At 34.8% G+C, this 24,986-nt stretch overlaps 1 protein-coding gene and 3 non-coding genes across 4 annotated transcripts in view; 3 read left to right on the plus strand and 1 right to left on the minus strand.

Annotated features, from left to right (window-relative positions):
- dnt (tyrosine-protein kinase Dnt) overlaps positions 1 to 13,424 on the plus strand; it is a 40,141-nt gene extending 26,717 nt beyond the window's left edge. The window contains exons 2-6 of the mRNA XM_013321778.1: positions 6,897 to 7,024; positions 11,117 to 11,803; positions 11,880 to 12,193; positions 12,274 to 12,570; positions 12,680 to 13,424. Coding sequence (XP_013177232.1) covers positions 6,897 to 7,024; positions 11,117 to 11,803; positions 11,880 to 12,193; positions 12,274 to 12,570; positions 12,680 to 12,791 — 1,538 coding nt within the window. The 3' untranslated portion in view covers positions 12,792 to 13,424. The remainder of the gene's footprint in view (positions 1 to 6,896; positions 7,025 to 11,116; positions 11,804 to 11,879; positions 12,194 to 12,273; positions 12,571 to 12,679) is intronic.
- A 1,650-nt stretch (positions 13,425 to 15,074) lies between these two features.
- Positions 15,075 to 15,148, minus strand: TRNAT-AGU (transfer RNA threonine (anticodon AGU)). Its single transcript has one exon. It is a non-coding gene; the product is annotated as a tRNA-Thr (tRNA).
- Positions 15,149 to 15,770: 622 nt separating this feature from the next.
- TRNAS-AGA (transfer RNA serine (anticodon AGA)) lies at positions 15,771 to 15,852 on the plus strand. The gene has a single exon. It is a non-coding gene; the product is annotated as a tRNA-Ser (tRNA).
- A 1,124-nt stretch (positions 15,853 to 16,976) lies between these two features.
- Positions 16,977 to 17,058, plus strand: TRNAS-AGA (transfer RNA serine (anticodon AGA)). Its single transcript has one exon. It is a non-coding gene; the product is annotated as a tRNA-Ser (tRNA).
- Positions 17,059 to 24,986: the final 7,928 nt, after the last annotated feature.

Genomic DNA, 24,986 nt, shown 5'->3' on the forward strand with positions numbered 1-24,986 from the left:
TTTTTATAGCTTCGAGAGATTCAGTTGGGTGTTAATTTATCCGATGACCGTGTAATGGAACGTTTTTTTTTTGGCTCACAGGAAATAAGTACGTTGTTAATAAACTGTCAACATTAACGAGGGTTTAAAGGTTCGGTTGCTGAATGATTTAATTAACCGTTTTGTTGATCGTGTTGTTAATTCATTACTTAAGTTAAAATCAATGTTATGTTTAAACTGAAAGTGTACAAAAATAACACAATTAGTTGTTGCCTACATTATTCAATAAATTTTGTGTAATTATAGTTTGAACTTTCTCTATTAAATATATTTAATATCGCTTTGATGTTTATCTATGAGTAAATATTTTCGTATCGAATAAACAGTGACGATATTCACAGATAGACGAATTTGCCCTCGTGTTCCACAATCGCATATTATTTACGTAAATCACAGCTCAGTGCCTGCGTAATGTATACGTTCGGAATGCCCCGAAGGCAAAAAGTTACGTCGTCTTGCAAACTCACGATTAGTCACATTGTATGTACAGAGTATTGTAATTGGGTGGTCAGAGTATTTAAATAGAATAATTAAAAGTAACATATAGCAATAGTATTGTTATTTGTTTATTTCGTATAAATAGGAAAGTTTGAATCTCGTGTCATATTGCTTGAGTATTTCAAAGACGTGCTCTATATGTTAAAACATTTAATAATATTAATTCTAATTTTATGTAAGGAATCAATATTTTATTTGCATAATAATATGTTACAAAAACGATGTACATTTTATTATATTTTTACGTATATAATTTTACAACTAGTTGTTTTACGATTAAATTTAAATATTCGGTGTTCGATCAGCCGTACATTAAGGTCGTTTCCCTGTATCGGCCAATAAAGCTGTCGCCATTGCAACACTGAGTACCTAAATACGTATTTTTATGTATCCCCGAAGATTTTTACGAGACGTCCACTGCTATTTTGAGCACGCTGTATACGTTTTATGATTACCATTATCACGCGCGCTGATGGGATATGGTAGTTGTAAAATTGTTAAATATTTATTTATTTAGTGGTTTCCCGTGCACGCCGGTGTGTTCGTACCCCGCCCTAGCTATCGGGTCGTGTTACAACGCATAATGCAGCGTAGGCGTTAAATAATAAATGTCGTGGATTTTTTGTTCCCCGACGAACCCTCGACAGCTTCAAGTGCATAACTTCGCACACCTTCATTTACTCCGTCACCTCTGCACTGTTTTATTTTCTTGCGGGCCTCGCATAATTCCACAATAATGCCTCCTGTTATGCCCTAAAATCCATCCAGGAGGGGGAGTTTTCTATACGAAATATCAGCCGCTATTGTGAGCATTCTATTTTGTTCCTTACAAATGGTTTTTTGCACGAACGTAATGAAAGCTTTATTCGTAGGTGCGAATGCCTCGATGGTGGGAAGCGCGTGATTTTTCGCGCTTTATTCAATTTAACAAAGCGAATAGAATTATTGCTATTACGTGGGCGTTTTGTGTGGTTATAAAGAACTATTATTACTAAATAATTAACAATTCTATAAGATAAACGTATTAACAATTAGTGTATTTTAATAATATACAAAAAGACTTAGAAAAATAAAAAAAAATGTTATATTTATCCGAAGGTCTTGATTGAATTTATTACCTACATGGTAAATTCAGAAGCACGCTGACACCGTTAGCATTGATACTTTACAATTAGATTGATCAACAAACAAAGGTTCTTTGTTTCGGAATAAGAACTTTCATAGAGAAAAAATCTGTAAGGTAAATTTAGTGTGCAACAGCGAACAGCGATAATTGACACGTACAGTTTCCGCCAGGAACAACTTAGATACATTTATGATGAAAGCCTCATTCATTTCAACTAATGGTCATGACTTAAATTTCTTTGGTATTGTATATTTTCTACTTTTAGACATATATTAATTACAATCCTTTGGCGCGAAATGGCGTGCTTACATTGCAAAGACAAGTGTCAGAATGAATAGTGAGGGGACATAGACGTCGACATTTTAGTAAGGCTAGTGTTGTGCCAATACACAGGCACAGAGTCGGATTTTCTTCCTAACATTACGCTGACAGTAAAGGTCAAAGAGTGAGTTTAACTTTGATACATTTTAATGTAATCTCCTTACTAAATATTCTATTTACTTTAGTAGCTAGTCGGGTGATAAGCTTAAAGATAAAGTGTAACTTTGTATCTACCGAACAATGTTTTTACGTGCCTTACAGTATGTGAACTTTACCATCTTAAATATGCCCATTTCTCTTTGGAATTGCAAAAGAGGGCAGATGCAGCTTCTCATTAGTGCCGACGGCACAGTATCATGCGGCATCACTTTGTGTGAATCCATGATAAGGATTGAAAACAGCGGCACATAGCCTCCGGCATTAGTTTAAAAGAAAAAGCAAAAAGTGGGCGCCGTCAGAGACGCAGGTTATCTCTAGTTATTTGTCGTATCAAGTGGTTCATTTGGATTTCGCCGCCGCTTCAAACGAGCCGACGCGCACGGTAGCCGCGCCACGGCCACTTACAGAGCCGGTGAATTAGTGTTGTGCTTGTCTTTGCTATACCTACTTATCGATACATATAACATGTCTCGTTTGATGCAACTCTATTTTTCGCCTGACAAGAATCACTTACTTATCATTAAAATAAAAATATATATGCATGCATTTTAAGGTGCTTCATATGATTTTTTAATAGAAGATAGCAGAAAAAATTTCGTATTGTTTTTTTATTTAAATCAATGAACCATATAATATTAGTATTGGCATAGCACAGTTCACTAATACAAATAAACATCTCTATAATTATTCCACGTAAAAACAGTATATTTATCACGTGTTATATAAAGTTTTTTTTGTAAAGATGTCTACAGAAAATAAAAATAATCGTGCATTGCGTCAATAGTAATAAAATCGTTGCGGATGCGATAGGATATTTTTGTGCGTACCTACTTTAAAACATAAACAAGATTAAATAAACATCTGAACTTTAAAATTATATTTGTCAATTGTTTCGTTGTGTTCACAACACTAGTATGCAACAAAAGCAACGGTCCAACGCAACACGTTTATTGCCTCATCAAAATGGTAGATGAGTGTCATGGCGTGGCGGGTGCCGGTGCCATCCCGCCTTTGTAGATGCCCATTAAAATCTTAATCCGTTTCAAATTCCGATTACGTGGTAACAATTTATTAACGAATCTTAATTATTCCGCCATATTTAGTTTGATAACTAACCGCGATCTGTGCCACTATTCAATTTACAAACGAAAGTTTTATGCAAATAGAACATAAATATCAAAATAGACGCTTTTATAATCTGTAATAGAATGTGGAGAATGTGTGGTAACCTGATATCTATGTTTGTTTATGGTTCCTTAATTTTTAAATATTAAAATAAAGTTTCTAATAGACTATTTGGATAATATTTTTAACTTTTAATGGCAACTATTAAAATGTTAATTAATGTTAGGAAACTTATAAAAATGTGTCTCTACAAAATGTAGATAGCAAATATTTTAAAGCAAATTTTTTAATAATTGTTTTGATTTGTTTTCATCATCAGCTCACTATACGTCCCCACTGAGGGGCTCGGATCCTACCCTAAGTTAAGGGTGATTAGGCCATAGGCAACCACGCTGGCCAAGTGCGGGTTGGTTCATTTGTTTAGCATTAACATTTTCTGAAACACTACACGAAGAAGTAACTAAAAGCAACTAAGAATTGTAAAAACTTAAGCTTAATGTGTTGTTTCAAGCTGTGTTCTACATCTATGCCAAATTTAAGCGAGATCCATGCAACCGTTCTGGAGATACCTTCTAACAAACATCCATCCGTCTAAGCATTCGCAGTTATATTAGTAAAGAGTAAGATGGTTTTTTTTTATATATCATAAGGTGGCAAACGAGCGAGCGGCCTCCAGAAATCGCTGAAATAGCGAAGTGACTGGAGTCCATAGACATACGCAATTACATATGCGTTGCCTACCTTTAATCGACGAATATATTTTCCCTTCCCATACATCCTCTCATCCGGAAAGCCCACTTCCACTTCCCATCCTTTTCTTAAGAAAAAGGGTGGAAAGGGAAAGAGGACTAAAATTAGGCCTCCGGGACGTTACACACACACTGTTATAATGTTTAACTTTTGACGTAGTTTCAATCCTTTGTATTAATATCTCGTGCGAGTTGAATGTGCAATCATTATACATTAATTGTGTAACGTAACACCTGTAATGTAATTGTTTGACTTGTAACGGTCTTGTTGAACAAACAGTCGTTAAGTTATAATTTTAATCATAGCCAACGACCTCTCGCTCATTTGCATGAGCACTTTACACAGAAAATCCACAAACTTGTTTAGACAAGGGAATTTAATAGGCTTTAATAGCGACCGCACTCTGAATAATACTAGAGAAATATTATAAATCCTTTGTGACATATTGCTTAATAACTCGTTTCGAAATTAAATAATATTATTGCTATCGTTGGAAAAAATACTCTAAGCTAAAGCTTTTATGGTTGATATTAGGTTTTTATTAAATTGTTAGATATTTAAATTTATTATAATATCAAATCAGTGATAGCATTCTGCGAATCATAAAGTCGAAGGATACGCCATTTGGCTAAAATTGTCGTGAATTATTGGATGGAAATTTTTCTTTTATTTTTTAAAAATTTGCAATAGCTAATAAAAATGTTCTTAGAAACCCTATACATTCTTGGCACATTGATTCAAAACATACATCTGAATATTATTATATAAATATTTTATCAACTAGGTAATATTTAAGTCAAAATATTTGTGTTTTACCTCAAGAATACCAGTTATTCAGAAATACTACTAAATAAATTAATTTAACTGGCAATATTTCGTGCCATAATCACGGGTATGAGCATTTAGACTTTCAAGAGGCTAATAATGGTGTAACAAGATAGTGGTCCTTAACGAGATATATTTATATCAACCTCTACGAGTTCACAGAAACCATCCCAAGCAACAGTACACTGGCTTCTTCTAAACATATACATATATACTTTACCTATGACTGCTATGTACTAAATATTTTATAATATATATGTTCGATTCTCCTGCGTCTTTACAAGAAGCAATTTAGTTTTTCTAGGAACTATAAGTCTACTATTTTCTATTATTTGTCCCTTTATCTTAATAGATTACCTATTTATACATTCATGGTCGTCTACATATTTATTTTCCAAAAACTTTTTTACTTTATACCGCAGGAAACAAGACATATAATAAATAACTAGACAACAAGGACGTTGTATTTATCCTACGCAATTTAATACATTAAAATAAATTACATTAAATATATAATAGTAGATATAAATTATGAATACGCATGTTCTATCCTTTAGTGTTAGAGATCAAAGGAACTCCCACGCATTCACACATGATTTAAACTTATATCTCAGTCAGAAACATTGGGAAAAGTTTTTATTCTAAAATTAAAATTACGAGGGTCATCTGGTACTCGTTATATAGACAACGTTATGGACTTCCCACAAATTGATGTATGTCTGTCGCTCCTTGATACTAATCGATATATTAATCGAGAAGATAATCGATTTGTGTTGCAGATGTCGTTGATCACCTCGGTGTTCGAGACGCTCGTTTGACCCATTCTCCAATAAAAAAAAGTTTATACCACTATATCATTATTAATAACATCATTTTAAAAACAAAAGCACGAATCCATTCTTTCCATTCTCTCGAAATTTGGCATAGATGTAAAACATAACGTGGAAGAACACATAAGTTGCTAACCCAGTTTTTAATTCCGCGCGGACGGAGTCGCGGGCTACAACTAGTAACATATAAGAAGTATTGGATAACCTGACATTTATTCGTTTTTATTCTATATTAATAAAAATATGGGATTAAAATTAGATTATATTTATTTCATTAGTAAGCTTCCTAATTATTAAATTTTTAATTAACTAAACGAACAACAATCCAACGAGGGTTGGATCGTAATTTGCTAATTTAATCAGGAGTAATGAGCATTTTTAATTTAATTTAATTCCACCTGGCTATTACTATCCTATTTAGGGTTGGCAGAAATTATTTTTCTTAATTTTATTTTATTTTTTTATTCCGCAATAACGTAAAAATGCAATAGAATTTTCACAAATATGTATTTTATGAGCGAATACATTCGTTGCATTTTATTCAATAATACTTTTTATATAAATGTCAATATTCTATGTTAAAATATTCTTCGTCGTGAATACATGGAACTTTGGCATTTACTTTGTTATATCTACAAACGAATAAACTTAAGAATTCTATTCATAATGTTACTACTGCTTTTAAATCAAGCATATTAATTCTTTGAATAATTTATTTTAGGCACATTGTTTTTGACTCCTCCCAGGGCGAAACTTGAATTCGATATCTAACTTTTTTTAAGAGCAGATCTCATGATTTGTGGACAGGTGGCGGCGTAGCATTGCGGCGTCTTTGTGCCAACAACTTTGATGTTGCCGCCGCATTGTGCGCGTGCGCATAAAACTCAATGGTTTTTGCTCCCGTTGTCGTATTGACGCGACTATTGATTTTTGTATGCCCCGGTTAGGCATCAATGCCTCCGGTTTCAACTTACGTCGGATTGTGAAACTTTCGGGGGATGCTGTGTGCTTTGACGGCCTTAGAATGTCTAGTGTGATATTCAATAGAATCTACAATAATATAGGTTTTTGTAAGAAATTATAATTGTTAAATCACGTGCGTTTTTTCTTTATTTGTTGTGTAGTAAAAATATTTATTTTGAAGTATTTTTATTAATAAGTTTTAGGTAGTTTTAGGTTCAATTACATGTCCAAAGTATTAAATGTATATTTTGTTTGTGCAGGATTAACAGCGGAACTGTTCTACGTTCGCGACGGCCAGATCAACTCGTACGCGCTCAACTTCGTGGTGCCTGTGCCGGCCACCATCAGCGAGCTACACTTTACCTGGCAGAGCCTCGCCAGAAGACCGGTGAGATACACGTTCATTGGTTACCTTGGTACTTAAAATTCTGTTCGAATCTAGCGGAAATTTTTAAAACTGTTTTATCTTTGTTAAAACGGGCTTTCATCACGAAGTTATAGCAAATACTAGGTACAGCCGACGACTTCCTCCGCGCCGAATTAAAAAAACCTAAATAGTAGCCTATGTGTTCTTCCAGACTATTTTCTACATCTATACCAAATTTAAACGAGATCCATGCAGCAGTTCTGGAGCTACCTTAATCAAACATCCATCCACCCAAACATTCGCATTTATATTATTAGTAACATTTCTTAATTTACATATTTAATGAGTTAATTAACGATATGTTCTTTAGCGAATCAAGATCCTTAATTTATAGTTAGTTTGTTAATATTACACAAGAGAAAAGTTAACATTTAAATAACTAACCATTCAGCAGTAACTAAACTACTCTTATTTCACATTAGATGAGTCTTTTCCATTAGGCTTCACTCCATAACTTCCTAATGAATTCCACTGACAGTAAATGTCAGACGTCATACGGCACAGGATATTTTATACTACCGGAAGCGTCCGGTCATTGACCCTTGCACTAAACTATCCGCATCCATAGGATTAAAGGATTGATCTCATTCTATGAAACCGTAGGTGTACTGATAAGAGAATTTAAGTCACAGCTCAAAGTCTTTAGCATACAATGGTCTCACGTTTGCTTATACTTTTGTGCTTAAGAATCAGCTTCTGATAAACTTTAAAATCGTCCAAATATGTTATTCAGAGATTGATATGATAAAAGGAGTTAAGTAAAGTTAAGGTTATATACATCTATAGCCTGGCCTAATAGTGTAGGAAATTGGTTGTTGTCAATTTAAATTTGTTTCGGTGTTGTCAAGTATTGTAAAAAAAGAAATTTAAATTCTATTAAAAACGGTTAACAGTAAAACTTTTAGGCGTTTATTTTATTAACGAAATCCTAAAGCGCCATAAAAACCGTGAATGCATCTCGTTACCTACTTCCCAACGGGTTTCCTATTAAACTTTTACTTTTATTTCGCCACGTTGATGAGAATTTTCCATTAATTTTGCACAGACATTGCCTTAACTTAAATTGTTGTAATTAACTTGAGAGAGCGAAGTTTGTTAACAGCTTTACTTGGATGCGTGTTTACTTAGCATTGTTAAGTTAATATTTTACTAAGTTGGGTTAGCGTACTTAAGTACAATAGCGTATATTATGATTAATCATAAATATTCACCCCCCATATGTGTGGTAGCATATGCTTGATATTTTCGTCTCTACATCTTTCTATACACTGCAGCGTAATTCCCGAAACATCAATAAAATATCTAGAACTTATTTAAAAAGGCATAAAGTTCGCTGTTCATAAGTATTCGCTTAAAATCAATATTCTTTAACATCGAGTAAAATTGCGAGTCATAACTATTATGAGGGGAGAGCGCTTCCCTCTGCGAAAATGTTATCTAGTTATTTGGCAGTTGGAAAGTTATTTACATTCAGCGGCTAACGTATAGGGCATCGTGATTGAAACGATGTTGATAAGGACGTCACTATATCGCAATAATAATCCCGTTGGCCGACGATCATAGACCGGTTTAATTTACTCCCCTTGATTACGGCTCTTGTCGATAAATTGCGCTCATATCAATCGATACTGCTCTGCTGTATTAATCGATTTATTTTGATTTTTTTTAAATCGATTACGAACTTTATTCAAATTTAACGATTAGCACGCACATTGTATAATTGTTTTATAACAACGAAAATATCAGTGAAATATAGTTAGCCGGAATGTACTTAATAATAAGTACAACATTTTGAATACTACGTTTCTGTTTAATTTACGCGTAAGAATGTCAATATTTAGATTTCATGAACGCGAATAAATTGACGTATTTTAAACAATTAATGCTGCTAATTTAGAAATTCATTAAAATACATCTCAACAGATCGTTTTCATTAAAATTTTTATGTTAAAAACAAAAAGACGCGAACTTATTTATTATTTATTTATACATTTACTTAATTAAACATTTGTAACATGCCAGGAATTTTCAGTAAAAAGGTTGGTTATTCCTGTTTTATTATTTAGAATTTAAGAATTAATAAATATTTATAAATGTCATTTGTTTAAGGAATTCGTTTTTGTTATTGCAGTTTGTTTCGTATAATTTTCTCGTTAATTCTCCAATACATACTGGAGAACAAAAACAATGATTGACGTGTTTCGTTGCAGCCGCCAGAGGCCGCTATCTACGCGTTCTGCAACTTTACATATATTTTACATAAAACCGATGACTCGTTATGCAAACATCGAGTTAGTTGAATGCAACGCAGAGAATCGCTTGTGTCACATCGCTAACCAAATATTATGTACATTTATTTAAAACTTCAATTCCTCATGTTCAAATATGGAGGGATATAGCTCCTTATAATTTCAGATTTCTTCATGTAAAAAAAACGAGTTTTTTACGAATATTTTTGGTAAACCCCTTATAAAGTATTACACTCAGAGTCCCTTAATGCTTATAAACGCAGTCTTTTAGTGTAGATTTTGTGGGAATAACAACAAAATAAACAATTAATATTGAATGTTTACTGAAAAGCTGTGTGGTCCAATAAAGCTGTCAATAAAAATATGTTTATTTAAGCCGCCATTTACAAGTCAAGCTCTATACTGATACCACGAACGTGTATTTAATAACGATATACGAATGAGATCAAATACGTTCATAGATATATTTTATGACAAAGCACAACAGAACACAAAACAATAAACTTTTAACTATAACCTTTTGATTTGAAATAAAATGTAATTTTTTTCAAGTGAAATAAATTTAAAACAATGATATAGTGCGAAACAGCCATATAATTTTATACTTACATATAAATCAAAATGGCAAACTTCTGTTACTTACTTACATGTAAAACAAAAGATCAAAATAGGCAACGGTCTTTAGAAGTAGGAAGGGTTTATCAGATTGCCAGTACAGCCTGTAAGCGGCTCCTTTGGTTTTAAACAAATATTTGGTAAGTGCTAGTTAACTAGCGCCGATGAGCGATCGCGCTATTGTGCATGCCGACTACGGTGATAATGTTTAATTAACGCGGTGTCGCATCTCTGTCCGCGTACTAGACCAGAGATTCTCAACCTTTTTTTTTCGTACGGTTGTATTATCATAATTTTACTGGTTTATGCTGGTACATTTCTTCTTAAACTTTTGGCCCTCAACTTTTTTCTCTTTCCGGCCTGAATTGTACATAGAGTCGGGTTTTTTGTGGACTATTGATGGTCCATCTGAACCACTTTGAGAATCACTGCACTAGACGTATGCGCATGCGCCGACACTGTTTATGTTTAGCATGCGCGCAACACCGCGGTCATTAGTCAGATTATAATGAGTATGTCGGTTGCGACCAGTGTTTAATTGCTTCGTTACTCCTGTTACCGACCTCTCTTCATAGTTCTTGTTATAACAAATGCATTATGATAAGTAAAAAGAAAAACAAATTAAGAATTTAAAACAAGGGTTAAAATTTAAATGATAACAATTACCATTATTTTAATCTTTAAATGGGATGCTGTTTTTGCACTTGAAAGCATTCCAGCACGTACTTAACTTCTTGTTGTTAGAGATGAGGGCACATCGTGCGGAGTTAGCGGAATGTCTCGAGTACAAAGGTAACTAGACGTTAGTGAGCACGAAAGTCCGATAAAGGAGCATTGTTCGTGCTCACTCCGGGTCACATTTGACATTTGATCCGGTTCGCGGTCGCGATTAAACAGTTTGGAATCGACCTCGGAGGTCCGCTGTCCGTCAATGCTTACAGTTACATCGCGATGACATACCGTTAGGTATGCATCGCGCCCATCTTCGTAAATGTATAGCGCCTTAGATATGGCCGAAATCTTTTGGTTAACTGCCTGGTCTTTTGCCTAATATATATAATATATATAAACTTCATAATCTCCTTTTTACCGGGACTTTTATAAAAGCATTTTTCATTTCATCACAGTTTAGTCTGATGTTTTATTTAAATTACGTAATTTGGATATTAATTGACCTGTTTTGTTTCAGCTGCCGTACACGTTACACGTGGATGTGGCGTCGGAGCCGGAGGCGATGCACCCACCGACCTTCAACATCTCTAGCACGGGCTACGTGCCCACCGAGACGCAGACGTGGCGCATCGATCTGCCCTGCATGGGTACCGTCGCCGCCGAGGTCAACATCACCATATCGCTTAACATATCCACGGGCTCCTCTTCCACCATCTTAAATTTCCGGAGGCGGAAAATATGCCTCAAAGAAGCACCTCGACCTGCAGTCAGGGTCGATAGCGTTCCGCACGCGCCGACTTCCGCAGATATATTCTACGCGGGCGCAGGCTGCGCCGGCGGAGTGCTCCTGATAGCCGCTGTTGCCGCGGTCGCCTGCAAGGCGCGAGCCCGCAAGCTGCGACGAGCGAGGAGCGATGAGCAGGACGCACATGCTTTCCTTCCGGACTCCTCTTGCAAGTCCGCCGCAAGCTACACCAGTTACCGCCGCCCCACTTCGCTGCCCGCCGTCGCCGCCGAGGAAAGGGCCAGAGACCTGCAGCAGAGGATAGCGGAGCTTACAATACAAAGGTGCCGTGTCAGGCTCCGCGCGGTAGCCATGGAAGGGACTTTCGGCAGAGTTTACAAGGGCACGTATGCCGACGAGGAGGGAAGGGAGCAAGAAGTTTTGGTTAAAACTGTAGCTGAGCACGCATCACAAGTGCAGGTAGTTATCCTCAAAAGCGAGCCTTTCGGTACACATCATATTAAGGTTGGAGATCTAAAACTAAAATGATTTACAGGTATCGTTGCTACTCCAAGAAGGCTGCATGCTTTACGGTTTACACCACGAGAAAGTGCTATCGGTTCTCGGAGTGAGCATTGAGGATCAGACTGCCCCGTTCCTCCTGTATCCATGGAACAGCGGCTGGAGGAACCTGAAGCAGTTCCTGCTGGCGTGCCGTGGCGTGGGCGTGGGAGGCGCAGGAGGCGCACCCCCGCCTCCACCATTGACCACCCAGCACGTGGTGCGCATGGCGCTGCACGCGCTGGACGGCCTGGCGTACCTACATTCCCAACACGTGCTACACAAAGACATAGCCGCCAGAAATTGCATGTAAGTTTTATTACAAAATTTGTTACAGGGAATTTTTTTTACAGAGATGTCAAAACTAATCTATACAATTTTACCAACAGTGTAGATGAAAATCTTCGAGTTATGATCGCGGACAACGCGTTGTCTCGAGACTTGTTCCCCGCCGACTACCATTGCCTGGGCGACAACGAGAACAGGCCCATTAAGTGGCTGGCGCTGGAGTCGCTATCCAGGCGGCAGTTCAGTCCGGCGGCGGACGTGTGGGCGCTGGGCGTGCTGCTGTGGGAGCTCACCACGCTCGCGCATCAGCCTTACGCGGAGGTTGACCCCTTCGAGGTAGCGGCCTACTTGAGAGATGGCTACCGATTACAGCAACCAGCTAATTGTCCTGATGAATTGTGAGTAAATTAATATCACAGAGGTTTTAATGCATGTATAATTAGAATTCTAGGCGATTGCGGTATATATATCCGTTCTAAATAACCTGTACCATTATTTTATCCGAAGGTTCGCTGTGATGGCGTACTGCTGGGCCATGTCTCCTGATGACCGGCCCACGCTGCCGCAGCTGCAGACATTCCTGCGCGACTTCCACACGCAGCTGACACGATTCGTGTAACTCTGTGCCACGGACAAACACAATCCAAAGACAATAAATAGAGGCGAGTTCAAAAGGCATAAGCTTGTGTTTACAGCCAGCCTTATTATAACAGAACAGTTACCTTGAGTGACTTAAAACTATTGTGAAAAGTGTGTGCGAAAGTGATCGGAGACCATGTATAGACTGATTTTTATAAAAGTGTTTATAACATTGTAAATTATAGATGTTTTATTATCAAGCGACTGTCGTACTGTCTATTTTAAATGTACGTTTCTCGTGTTTAGGTCTCGTTGCGCAGTGTTATAAACAAATAGAGGAGCTTTTACGAGCTCGGCAAATTTATAACATGTGCACAGTACGTGCGAATTTTAATATAACACTGGCAACACCAACCTGTGTAACCAGACTAAATAAATACAGACACATGAAATTGTTTCACACATTTTAAATGTACCAACTGATGTGGTTGTATTTACATAAATACCAGGGCTTGTGATAGTAAAATAAAACCTTTTGAAATCCAAATAAAGTCTTAGTTAAACAGATGGAATAAAACTACACATTGGTAATGGTAAATATGATTTAAAATATTTTTTTTTTGTTATTAAACGTATTGTAACTAGATACCGTAGATTTTCACAGCCAAACGTACAACAACCATAATAGTTTCATTCTATTATTGTTTCAACAATGAAAATCCACGGTAACTGTAAAAATCATAGCCATAATATTGTTTTCAGTGACAAGAGAAAATGGGACATATCCGACAGTCGCTTCTAAATATTGTAATATTATTTCAAACCTCAATACTGCCATATTAGGATTATTTGTAAATATTGATAGAAATACCGTACAACGCGACGTATATTAAATGTGCCTCAGATTTTATGAAAGTTTTAGATGTTTATTGGTGTTTGTAATTAAACAGATGTTTTCATTAAGACTGGATTAGTTGTGTTTAATTTATGTAAATAGAATATTAATTACCTAAATAGTATTAATTGAACGAACGACTCTTATAACATTAATAATGTTCCAAATAAAAATATTTAAATGTTATTACTATATCTATATATTGTCAGCCATCTGATGATGAGATGGCTGGCAATCCACAACCGTGCGGTTTGACGAAAACTTCCTGCCTCGCACAGCAGCGTTGTGGAATGGTCTGTCCTCGGCGTTGTTTCCTGACCGCTACGACTTAGGGTCCTTCAAGAAGCGAGCGTATCACCATCTCGGTGTTTCCGCTGCTCGTTTGCCCTCTTATGTTATAAAAAAAAATCTTGCCATTAGTAAAATCTATAATTTTTTTTTTATATCAAATACGATGTCATTTATAACAGAAGATTAAAGTTGAAATACACAAGTTTTTATTAATTCATCACATGATTGAAGGATTACTTTCATCGTTTGATCTTTCGGATTAAATATTGTTATATGCTATGATATAAAATTTTAGATTTCTTTTTATATTTCCATTTATTTTGGGGACGCTTCGGGCGCGTGAGTATTCAAAAATAACATCATTTATTCAGGTTTTGAAAGAAATGAACATACAGACGCGTATCCATCTTGGCACGCGTTACGAGACTTAAGAACAGACTACACGATTTATTATATTATAGTTTTTAAAATGTTTCTAAGAATATTGTACAAAAAAACTTCTGAAAAATCCATAGTTCTTATATTTATAATTGTAAAAAATATCAGATTAAAAAATTTGCGTATAAAAATTCATTTTTTTTATTCGTTTATATTGTCTAACAAAATATCTTGACAAATATATAGTTGTCTCTGTTCTTTCAAAAAGTGTGAGAGGAATGGTTATATGTTTTGCTACACGCGTTCTGCGAGAGAATATCCTCTGTAACATAGTCATCGTGTTTTTCAAAGACAAAGTATGCTGTTTAAAAGCAAATGTAAATATTTATACAAAATGGGACATTATTTCGTAAAAATAGATCGGATAGTTCTTGAAATTTGTATAACTTTGTACATTTTATTCTTGTATCATCTTAAACTTGTACAATTGCATTTCATTATTTACAAATAGACAAAATTGTTACATACTAAGAAATTTTGTAAATTAAGCTTGTAAATTTGTAAATAATTTTATTCTTATAAATGTCAATATACGAGTGAATACAATTTCCTGTTATTTTTTTTAACCTTTTAAAAACAATCGTTAGTATTATTTATATTAAAAAAAATACCTTTTTATAAAAGTTCTATAAATTTTGTTCCGAAATTAAACATTAAAAAGTTGTCACAAAAAAAACAACAAAAAGTTATTTTACTCATAGGCCCCGACGAGATTCGAACTCGTGATCTCCTGTTTACTAGACAGGCGCTTTAACCAACTAAGCCACGGCGCCTCACATGTAACGAACTGAAAATATCAAGTATAATAAACTTGTAATCAACATTAATTTTTAAATGCAAAAAAAAATAATTAAGTATAAATTTTATGAATATTACAAATAACCTCGTACTGTTTTAAAAATTTCCAAAGTTCGTATTACACTGTTTCTAAATTATTATTGACACTTAATTTTAAATTAACAGCCAACGCTATGTAAGTTCGCAATATCTAGAGATAAAATTCCATGTTCATATTGACAAATGAACAAAGAACATTGTTCCGAGTGATACCAACCTGAATATTTTACCGATAAGTCGCTGCATTCATCAATTAACGTCAATCATATTAATTTAAATCAAAACAGACTTCAGAACATTAATTAATAACTATCAGCGTATTGTTTTTCATATTTGACATATTTAGCAAACAATTACGTAATCAAATTAATAATTATGTTTTATTAACGGAAAAAGAGAGATTTCTTATTAAAAAGAATGAGAACTTTGGGTATATTTTTATGTTTTAAAAAATAGGTTAGGGTAGTTTTAAAAAAAACAAACAATTTTGAAGAATGAAGACTTTAGTTTTTACGAGTTTTTTTTGCTCAATGAAAATTATTTAAGGTGAAATGTATAGCAGTCGTGGCCGAGCGGTTAAGGCGTCTGACTAGAAATCAGATTCCCTCTGGGAGCGTAGGTTCGAATCCTACCGACTGCGGAACTTTGTGTGTTTTTTGTATATGATTACGAAGGGTTTTGATGACGAAAGTTTTTTAAAATATATATTTTAATCGTTAATAAAAGTAAGACTTATATCCACGATTTATTAGTTATGTATTAATTAATTTGTATAATATCCATGAGCCGGTACAGCCAAAGATATTTAAATGGGTGCATATTTTTACTATATTTTTCCGTATCCTTTCCATTAATTACACGTATACAAAAATTATTACTGCTGATCAAATAGATAACTATAACACGTTTATAGCATGCGCCGTGTTTTCTTATGTTTAATTAGGTAGGGGTGCGATCACCGATACGGAGTCTGTTCTGCATATTTTATTACGAGAAAATAATGGTTCCCCGATTTACCTAACAAAAACTTTTTCACAGAATTACATTTTTATATTGAACTAACTGTCGCCCGCGACTCCGTTCGCGTGGAATAAAAAATAAACTTAAAGCAGTTCTGGAAATACATTATAACAAATATCCATCCATCGAGACATTCACATTTATAATGTCAATGAGTTTCCATTATCGAAACAATTTATGTTAAGATATTTTTGTCCCTTTCATTCTCTTTGAAAAGATAGGGACAACAATATGTACCAGTATTACTGCAGTTGACTTTCACGTTTAAAACAATAAAAATAGATTCGTATTTGTTTATCGTTAATGCTATATATCTGATAAGATTGTAGTAGTCCATTTTTATAATATTAATAGCGTAAGAAGCACATAACTTCTTTGATTCAGTATTTCTTGATCGCGATAACGCACATAACTTTGAAGAGTCGTATACGCGAAGGGTGATGGAGAAACGTAGCGAGTCTGTAATGCCGCTTTGGTAATGTTCTACAAGGGCAGTAATTACTGATGTGTTTGGCCAGATAAAGCAAGAGGGTGATTTATGTTAACAAGGGAAACTGTCGAAAGATTATTTAGATTTCTTAATTCTGTATGATTAGGCCATTTTTATTATTGTTGCTCGTATTATTACTGTAAATGTTATTTAGATGTCTGTAAGGAGCAACTATAATATATATTTTTTAACAAATATATTTAATGTTGATGTCTCTATAATTTTAGATTGATAATTTCAACCTACGTGTCATAGCAGTCGTGGCCGAGCGGTTAAGGCGTCTGACTAGAAATCAGATTCCCTCTGGGAGCGTAGGTTCGAATCCTACCGACTGCGGAAAGGTGTTTCTTTTTTTTATTGTCAGCGCCATATAAATTTTACTAAGAAATTATTTTTGGCTACAAATTAAAAAAATCTTTTGTTTATGTCAACTAAATTGCGAAATTACGACTACACAATTACACACAAAATTGTCGTTTCATTTGTTTTAATAGAATTTACCAAGCAGGATTCCCAGAGCAATCTTTATCGTATCCCAAAGCTCCTGCGTAGATTACATTAGGTTTAATGGAAAATTGAGGGAAATCCAAGGTCCCTTGGGTATTTGACAGGACGTACATATAATGTAGCATGTACCCTTAAGAAAACGCGGTTACTATACATAGATATAGAGATAGAAGAATGTTCGATGTCTTAGATAAAATAAATGGTTGGGGATCAAAGATATTCGCTTTCATCTCGACTTACGTGTGGTTAGATTTTAATTTGTTTCTTTTCCGGATAGAACGGAAAAGGAAAAGAAAGAAAAGAATTCTTGGAAAAATAAAGAATGAAATAAGCATTTCTTTCAATTCGAAGAGAAAGTGATTACTATAAATCTACACTAAAGTATTACTCAAATTATATAGGTTACTGTGGTAACTGTTGAAAAATTTTCTGATAAAATGTTTTAAATAAGAAATATAAATAGAATAAAGATTCAGAAATTCAATTACTATTAGCAAATAGTTGATGGGAGCGACCGAATCAAATTAAAATTGACACATTTTCAGTGAATGAATTCCGAGCGATGAAGGAAGACGGATATTATTTAATCTGTCGTCGGCAGTGATGGATTACCTCCCTCGCCGCGCCAACTTCACTCTACAAATCATCACAACTCGGAAACATCATGATCATTTGTTCAATAATCCTTTTAAACCTTTTGATGTATTAATGGACTGTTTTACAGATTTCTTTTTTAATTTTTATTTATATTTCTAAAACGGTTGGGAACACACAATGTTTTAACTCATTGCTTACTTTTCATACATACTATTGCTGTGTGGTATAACTATTAGAATTGAACAATGTTATTAATTCACTAAAGCAGTTTGAGTAAAGAGGTTGGATTTAAAACAATTAATGAACGTTGCAGGATATTGTCGACGGCATTTTAGTACCGCGTTTTCGCGAGCACGAAAATCATTAGGCTTGTAAATGCGGCGTCACTTCGTTAGCTGCTGAGTTCATGTGAATTTGTAATCGGGAGGCGACGGCGCCGGGTGATGGATGGGGCCGCGGCACCAGGTGCCATCAGGTGCCGTCAGGTGCCGGCCCGCAATCAATCATCCACAATTTTAATCAATTTATTTAACAGTCTATATAATTGGAGAGATTCATAATTTCCATGTCAATTTCCCATCGATGAGGCGACGTTATCGGTTGCACTTTCATATCGTGCGCCGGGAGCGACGTGTCCTCAGCTACCTATTTGCATTTCATGATTTTTTGTCTCGTTACAAAAAGTAACTCTTCATAATGAATTCTACTTGTACCAAGGATCGCGAAGCTGCAGTTTTTTAAAAATAAACAATCACTTTTCTTTCAATATTTACTCTGGATTGTAATTATATAATATATTTCATCTTCGTTGAAATCACTAATTTTAACTACCAACTCCTTCCATCTTTTAAACAAAAATAAACAAAAAGCTTTTCCTGAATTCTGTTTTCAATTTGCACGATTGCAAAACTGAGATGTCAATTATTTGAAAAATAACCTGATTCGGCGCTTTGCTGAAAGTAATTGTTCATCTTCTTTGCGAACGTTTTCATCCATTTGCTTATCGTTAGCCGGAACACCTTTCTTAACGATATTAGCAATGTCATCCTCTTTTAATTTCAAACTTGTTTTGAAAATGATAGCTAAGGGAGGGTTGAATAATCTACGTGCCAGACAGAACGCGTATTTACTTTTAAAATCTTCTTGCTATTGTTTCTTTCGAATTGTCTTTCCATCTCTAAAGTTCTTAATAATTTAATTTCGTTTGAATATTTTTGACGGTAAACTATTATTGAAAAATGATCTATGCTTAATATAGTTACAATAAAAGGCCTTTTTAAAATGTGTTGAAAATGAGTGGACTTTCATTAAGAGCTAGATGCAAGCGAAGCCTCTCAAAGGGCGTATCTTCTAACACCGTGTTTACAGAAGCGACCGGCGACCGGGGCGATAGCACTTTATTTCCTTTTACTAGGTTAAGTAAAGTGGCCTTTCAGCTACTATTACCTTCTTCAATTTACGATTTATACTTATAAAAATCTTGTCTTCCAAACTATTTTATTGAAAATAAATGAGGCCTAAATTTAGGCACCGGGAAATCCGGCTGATACATAAATATTATTGGAATGTCTTATCTCTTAGATTCCGACTCGTTTTCATATCAGTAGAATAGAGAAAATTCTACCTAGTACTAACATGAAATGCCTAAATTAACATCAAAAGTCTTGTAAGCAAAACATAGTGCCAAATAATAGGAATGATCACCATTTGAGAATCCTAATTGTTAATCTATTATAATAGACAGGCTGAATATTTCGAAAAGGTAATGTAAAATATGATAGATATAAGTATCATACAGAGTTTATAAAAAACAAATATAAACCAGGAAAGAAAATCAAAACAGTAAAATAGTGCTGGGACTGCGGGTGGTTCGGCTTGCATTTGGGTTAATGAGGCGATGAGTGATCCCCGCTCCCTGCGCGCTTGTCGACGCCCGCCCCCGTCCCAAACAAATGATAGGCGACACACCTTTGTTTTTACACATATTTTTCTTATTCAAAAGTCGTAGCATCTTTCTATTTTAAAACCACGACATGTGTACTTTACAGTTTTATAGAATATCAGCTAACAAATATGATACGTGTATAGTAGGCGGTCATAGTTGTTGCTTGGAAATGACAGTTTCTGTTTTGTTCCGACTTGCGTCTGTTTCACTACATAATTCTATCTCTATTACTAGATTCAATCCGCACCACTGCTACCAACCGCAACTATCAAAATGGCGAAAATCAAATAAGCACAATGCGACTATTTATAGCCTGTCCACTTATCAGTGGTGTATGGTAATCAAAAAGTTTACATTTAATAACGTAATATAATATAGTAACGAAAATTTTTTAATTTTGTTACTCATTGTACAAGCCCACGCTTAGACGAGTAATATTAGTAAGCGCGTTGCGAAGAAATTATAAAATAAAATAACTAAATATGACAAGTCTCATTTAAAGCATAGGAATTTAAATGCAAATTCACGAAGCTAAATTATTTCTGTTAATTTTTAAACATTTATACGTATAAAATATAACAACATATATGGCAAATTATTACATTTTGAAACGACACCTTTTTACGGCTTTGCTCCTCTAAGCCTATGGAAATTGGTTAGGGGCAGTGTGTTCAGTTGATATTGCGAGCACAAATTTTGCGGACCTTCAAAGGCTTCGGTAAGCTGACACCTCGATTTATTTAGCCCATTTCGTATTACGCCATCTTTTCGTGTAAAGGGCGTGAAAAGGTCTGAATTATTAGGGAACGAAATGAAATATCCTTTTTATTAATGCAAAATAATAGAAGCACAATGTGGCTTAAATATGATAAAGAATATATTATAATTGGTGTTATCAAACTTTCCATTTTTTTTTTCAGGTTTACCGTTACGCACAATACAACTGGAAACATGTCAAGAAAAGAATTTTGGAAAATTACTTTTACTTTTTTAATTATGGCAAAATTTATGTTTTCTCTGGACTTACTGACTAAATAAATTACGATGCCAGTATTAAAAAATATTGTATTCAATTTAAAAGTTAAAATAACATAGTTGAAGAGTAAACAAAAGAGTGTTTTATTGTTGTATGCGGGCAATCAGAACTGATTGAATCAGGCCCTGATTCTAATTTAGCATCCGCATGTCTGGCCGCAAATAAGATTAATCTAAATTGCGACTTGTTTGCGTCGTTTTAAAAAGTCCCACGTCTTTTACAAGACGATGTTGGTCAAAGAAGATTTATTAGCTAAAGTACAGGCGCTGCCACAATTGCTAACTAGTTAACAGTCGTATTTAATTTAATTTTACGATACTAAATAATGATAATACACAACATTATTGTGGCAGTAGCTTGCAGTTCACATTTTGATAAGGTATAATTAGAAAATGAATTAATTTAAACAAGTTTTTAGGAAATATTCTTGGAGATAGAAGTAATACTCGAATTCACAAGGAACTGCTAAGAACATTGTCATACACCAAAATCAGAAAAACTCTTTAAAATATGTTTTTAAAATATTATGGATAAAGATTTGAATTAGCTCTAGATAATCTGTGTAAGAAAATAAGATTATGCTCATGGCACTACTGTCCAAACAATTTTTTTTTTATATCAGAAGGCGGCAAACGAGCGAGCGGCCACCTAAAATCGCTGAAATAGCGAAGTGACCGTTGCCCATACACTTATGCAATTGCATATGCGTTGCCTACCTTTAATCGATGGAGGAGAGGATGCACAGAAAGAAAACATTTTCCCTTCCCATGCATCCTCTCATCCGGAAAGTCAATTTAATATAACGCGAAGTAGATTGATTAACCTTTAGTTACGTAAACGCCTCCGCAAATTATCTTAAGTGATATTTATCTAATGTCATATTAAATTAGCTTAATTTGCAAGTAAATGGCGGTTCTCTCGTTTAAATTATTTACACAAATTTTCATAAAACATCCCGAGGGTGAGAATTACGCGTAAATTAAACAAGCACCGCTTATCGACAACGATGAAATTCTAAATTAAATGTAATTTGTGGCTCTGCTCTGCCCCGGCTCGGATCACCTCGACCCTTTTCTGTTCAGGGATAACTCGGTACGGAAGTGTTGCACATTTGAAAAGTTTTATTTCATGTTTTTGTTTTAAATTAAATATAATATTTAAGTTACAAATTATATTACTTTAACCTTTATCTTTTGAAGGAAAAGGATTACTTCCCATTGTGTAGGTTTATTATAACTGGCAGGAGAAGGCGCAGGACAGGTGACTGGCGATCTCTTGTGTCGGAGATGAAGACCCACTTTGGGTGACTGCGCCAGCGGAGTAAGTATTTTAAATTAATTTATTCAACTCACTAATTACAAGATTATATCAAAATACAGAGTAATCTAATTCTCCTCGAGATATTCTTGTCACGGCAGTCAACTATCAGCAATTTATGCAAACCAGAGCACATTTGAGCTCAGTAAGTCGAAATGCAAAGTGGGTTATTCTGACAATTATCTGTCTATATTCAGTGGAAGTGTGCGATAAGCTGGCCCGGAAGACGGGGGCTTATCTCGGCGTCAGTTGGTCGCTCGATATTGGAGACACGTCTCGAATACGAAATCATGTTACTGAATTTCCCTTAGCAACCAACATCGTGTTTTGTAGATGTTATTTATTACTTGCGTATTATTTAATAGCTATAACGCTGAATAGTTTATCCTTCATGTAGTTTTTTTTTTTCAGGAAGTGATTAGCCTTTTTCTTTTTTATTTTGTTTTATGTTGAAATTATACTAGCAAAGTTTTTTTAGTGTCTTTTTGGCGTAGGACATTAGTGTGTGCAGGAATTAAAAGATTTCACTCTTTAATTTTGATACGAAAAAAAATATTACGGAGATTCAGATTTATAACAGACTACTAGCAACAAGCTTCTGTATTTAATAGCTTTCCCTTTCAAAAAAAGCTTTAGTGGTCTTATGCAACACGCATTGTTAAATCGCTGGATACTTCGTAACTTGAAGACTACTAGGAGATAATGGAAACAAAGAGGTTGCATTCGTAAAACCCACTGCTAATTACTTATGTATGTAGCTCTCGACAAGAGAGTTAGTACGGGGACATAATGGCGTTTCTTTCTCTCCAAGAACAATAGCATAACGTGTGGTAGCAGGTGTGTATTTAAATTATCGATAAGTTAACGATATTTTATTTTTTGTTACGGCAACATTTAAAATGTCGATTTTTTATTCAATTTACCCAAAAAGGCTATAAGGTTCTCGCGTCCTTGAACTGAATATTGCATAATTAAAAAACATCAAGCCACTTACAACGTTATGAATAAAAAAATATACAAGAAATAAATTATATGCAACTCTTATGCATAACAACGATTTTTTCATTAATTTATAAAACTGGCTAGTTACAAAAAAGATTTTGAACTCTTTATCATCTTGTTTGTGGTTTATCGATAGTTGTTAAGACAGACGGGGACATCCCTTGAGCAATATCTAGGTGGCGAGTAGCAACAGACGCACGAAGTGATTAAACTAATAGCCAGCCCATTACTCCTGGCTCATTGAGGACCAGCTTATCTATTGCACACCGGTTGACGACACCAAAATAATATCCCACGTTAATCCTCTTCACTTTTTGTCATGCACTGGCATTGAATTAATCGTTAGGAATTGTTTCATAGAGTTATTAACATAGATGTAATCTTGTACAATAAAAGAAAGAAAAATTTTTTATTACAGGTAATAAAGATTAATCAAAAAACCTTATACTAACATAAAAATTGCACATAACTGAAAAATAAAATTAAACTTGATGTTAAGTTACCATTTATGGTTATTTTGGGTAATCTAGATGCCCACACTTGGCAATGCTTTTATTTATATTTTGCTTCAATTTTTTTAAATTTTTTCTTGTACCAGAGTATTCTAGACACTTAGAAAGCCATAATATTTCATATGTAAATGATGTTTCTTATTTGATTTATTTATTTGACGTTCAGATATGGAATATGCAACTCGTTCTAGTCTTCGTGTAAAATATTGTACTGGAATATCAGCCCCCGCAAACGAAGCGTGTCGTAATTTAAAATGTTTGCAGTGGGCGCTGTAGTGCGAAATAAAATGTATATTGTTTCGTATATTTACGTGCAATAACAACCAGCATTGTTGGTCTAGCGCTGCGCGGCACTAAATCTGGAATAAGGAGGTGTAACGAGCGTGTATTGTTGACGGGGGCCCGTGCTCCGGGATTGCATTGAACGCGAATATACTAAGTATTTGTAATTCTTCGCAAGTGCTGTTTATAAAGTCCTAGTACAGCAAAATGTTTGGAATATTCAACGAAAGTATTTTTAACAATAGAATAGAAAATATTTGTTTATTTGTAGGAAAAAAAAACAGTTGCATGTTATTTAAAATCGAGCAAATCAGAGCGGCTGTAGATGTCCCCCTACACCAATGAACAAAAAAGGCAGCGACCAGGGAGGAGTGGCGGCGCCAGTTAAAGCGGATCACTGATACTTGATGACCACGATCAGTCTAAAAAGACTGCAACGACGAAGAAGAAGAAGAAGTAATTTAAATTGTAAACTGTAATATTCTTAGAAAACCTCTAAATCCGGGTGGAATAAGTCGCATAGGAGGAAGAGTCGATACCGGACACAGAAACACATATTTAAGAATAATAAAAAAAGTTAAGTATTAACTGTAAAAGTTTATTTGTTGATCTGTTTTCTACCAGTGTACCGTTATTCTATTCATTGTCCTTTCCGTTCTGATCAACAAGGTCAGAGCACATTAAGCGAATTGGAAACAAAAGCTATCGGATTTGCATATAATGGAAACAAGATCTAAGTCCAGACAAGCGAGTTGTAGCCGCTTAACACGTGTCCCCGAGTTGTGACCGGAGAACGACTTGCGCAAACACTACCGTAGTAAGGGAAAATAATTGACGTATGTCTATGAATTTGAATAGCAAAAGGAATAATGGGAACAGGAAATTGTCAAATGGCAACACTTTGAACACATACGTAAGGGCTCAATAGAGTATATGGTATATTTATTATAGTTAAAATGTTTATTCTACAGAAAAAAAATAAAGAATGACAAGATTGAATTAACATGATTACATTTAGAATGTTCGAGCAATTAAATAATTTTGTGAAAAGGCCTCGCGTCGGAGG

The sequence above is a fragment of the Papilio xuthus genome, unplaced genomic scaffold, assembly GCF_000836235.2.
Source record: "Papilio xuthus unplaced genomic scaffold, Pxut_1.1 DF825946.1, whole genome shotgun sequence".
Lineage (NCBI taxonomy): Eukaryota > Metazoa > Arthropoda > Insecta > Lepidoptera > Papilionidae > Papilio > Papilio xuthus.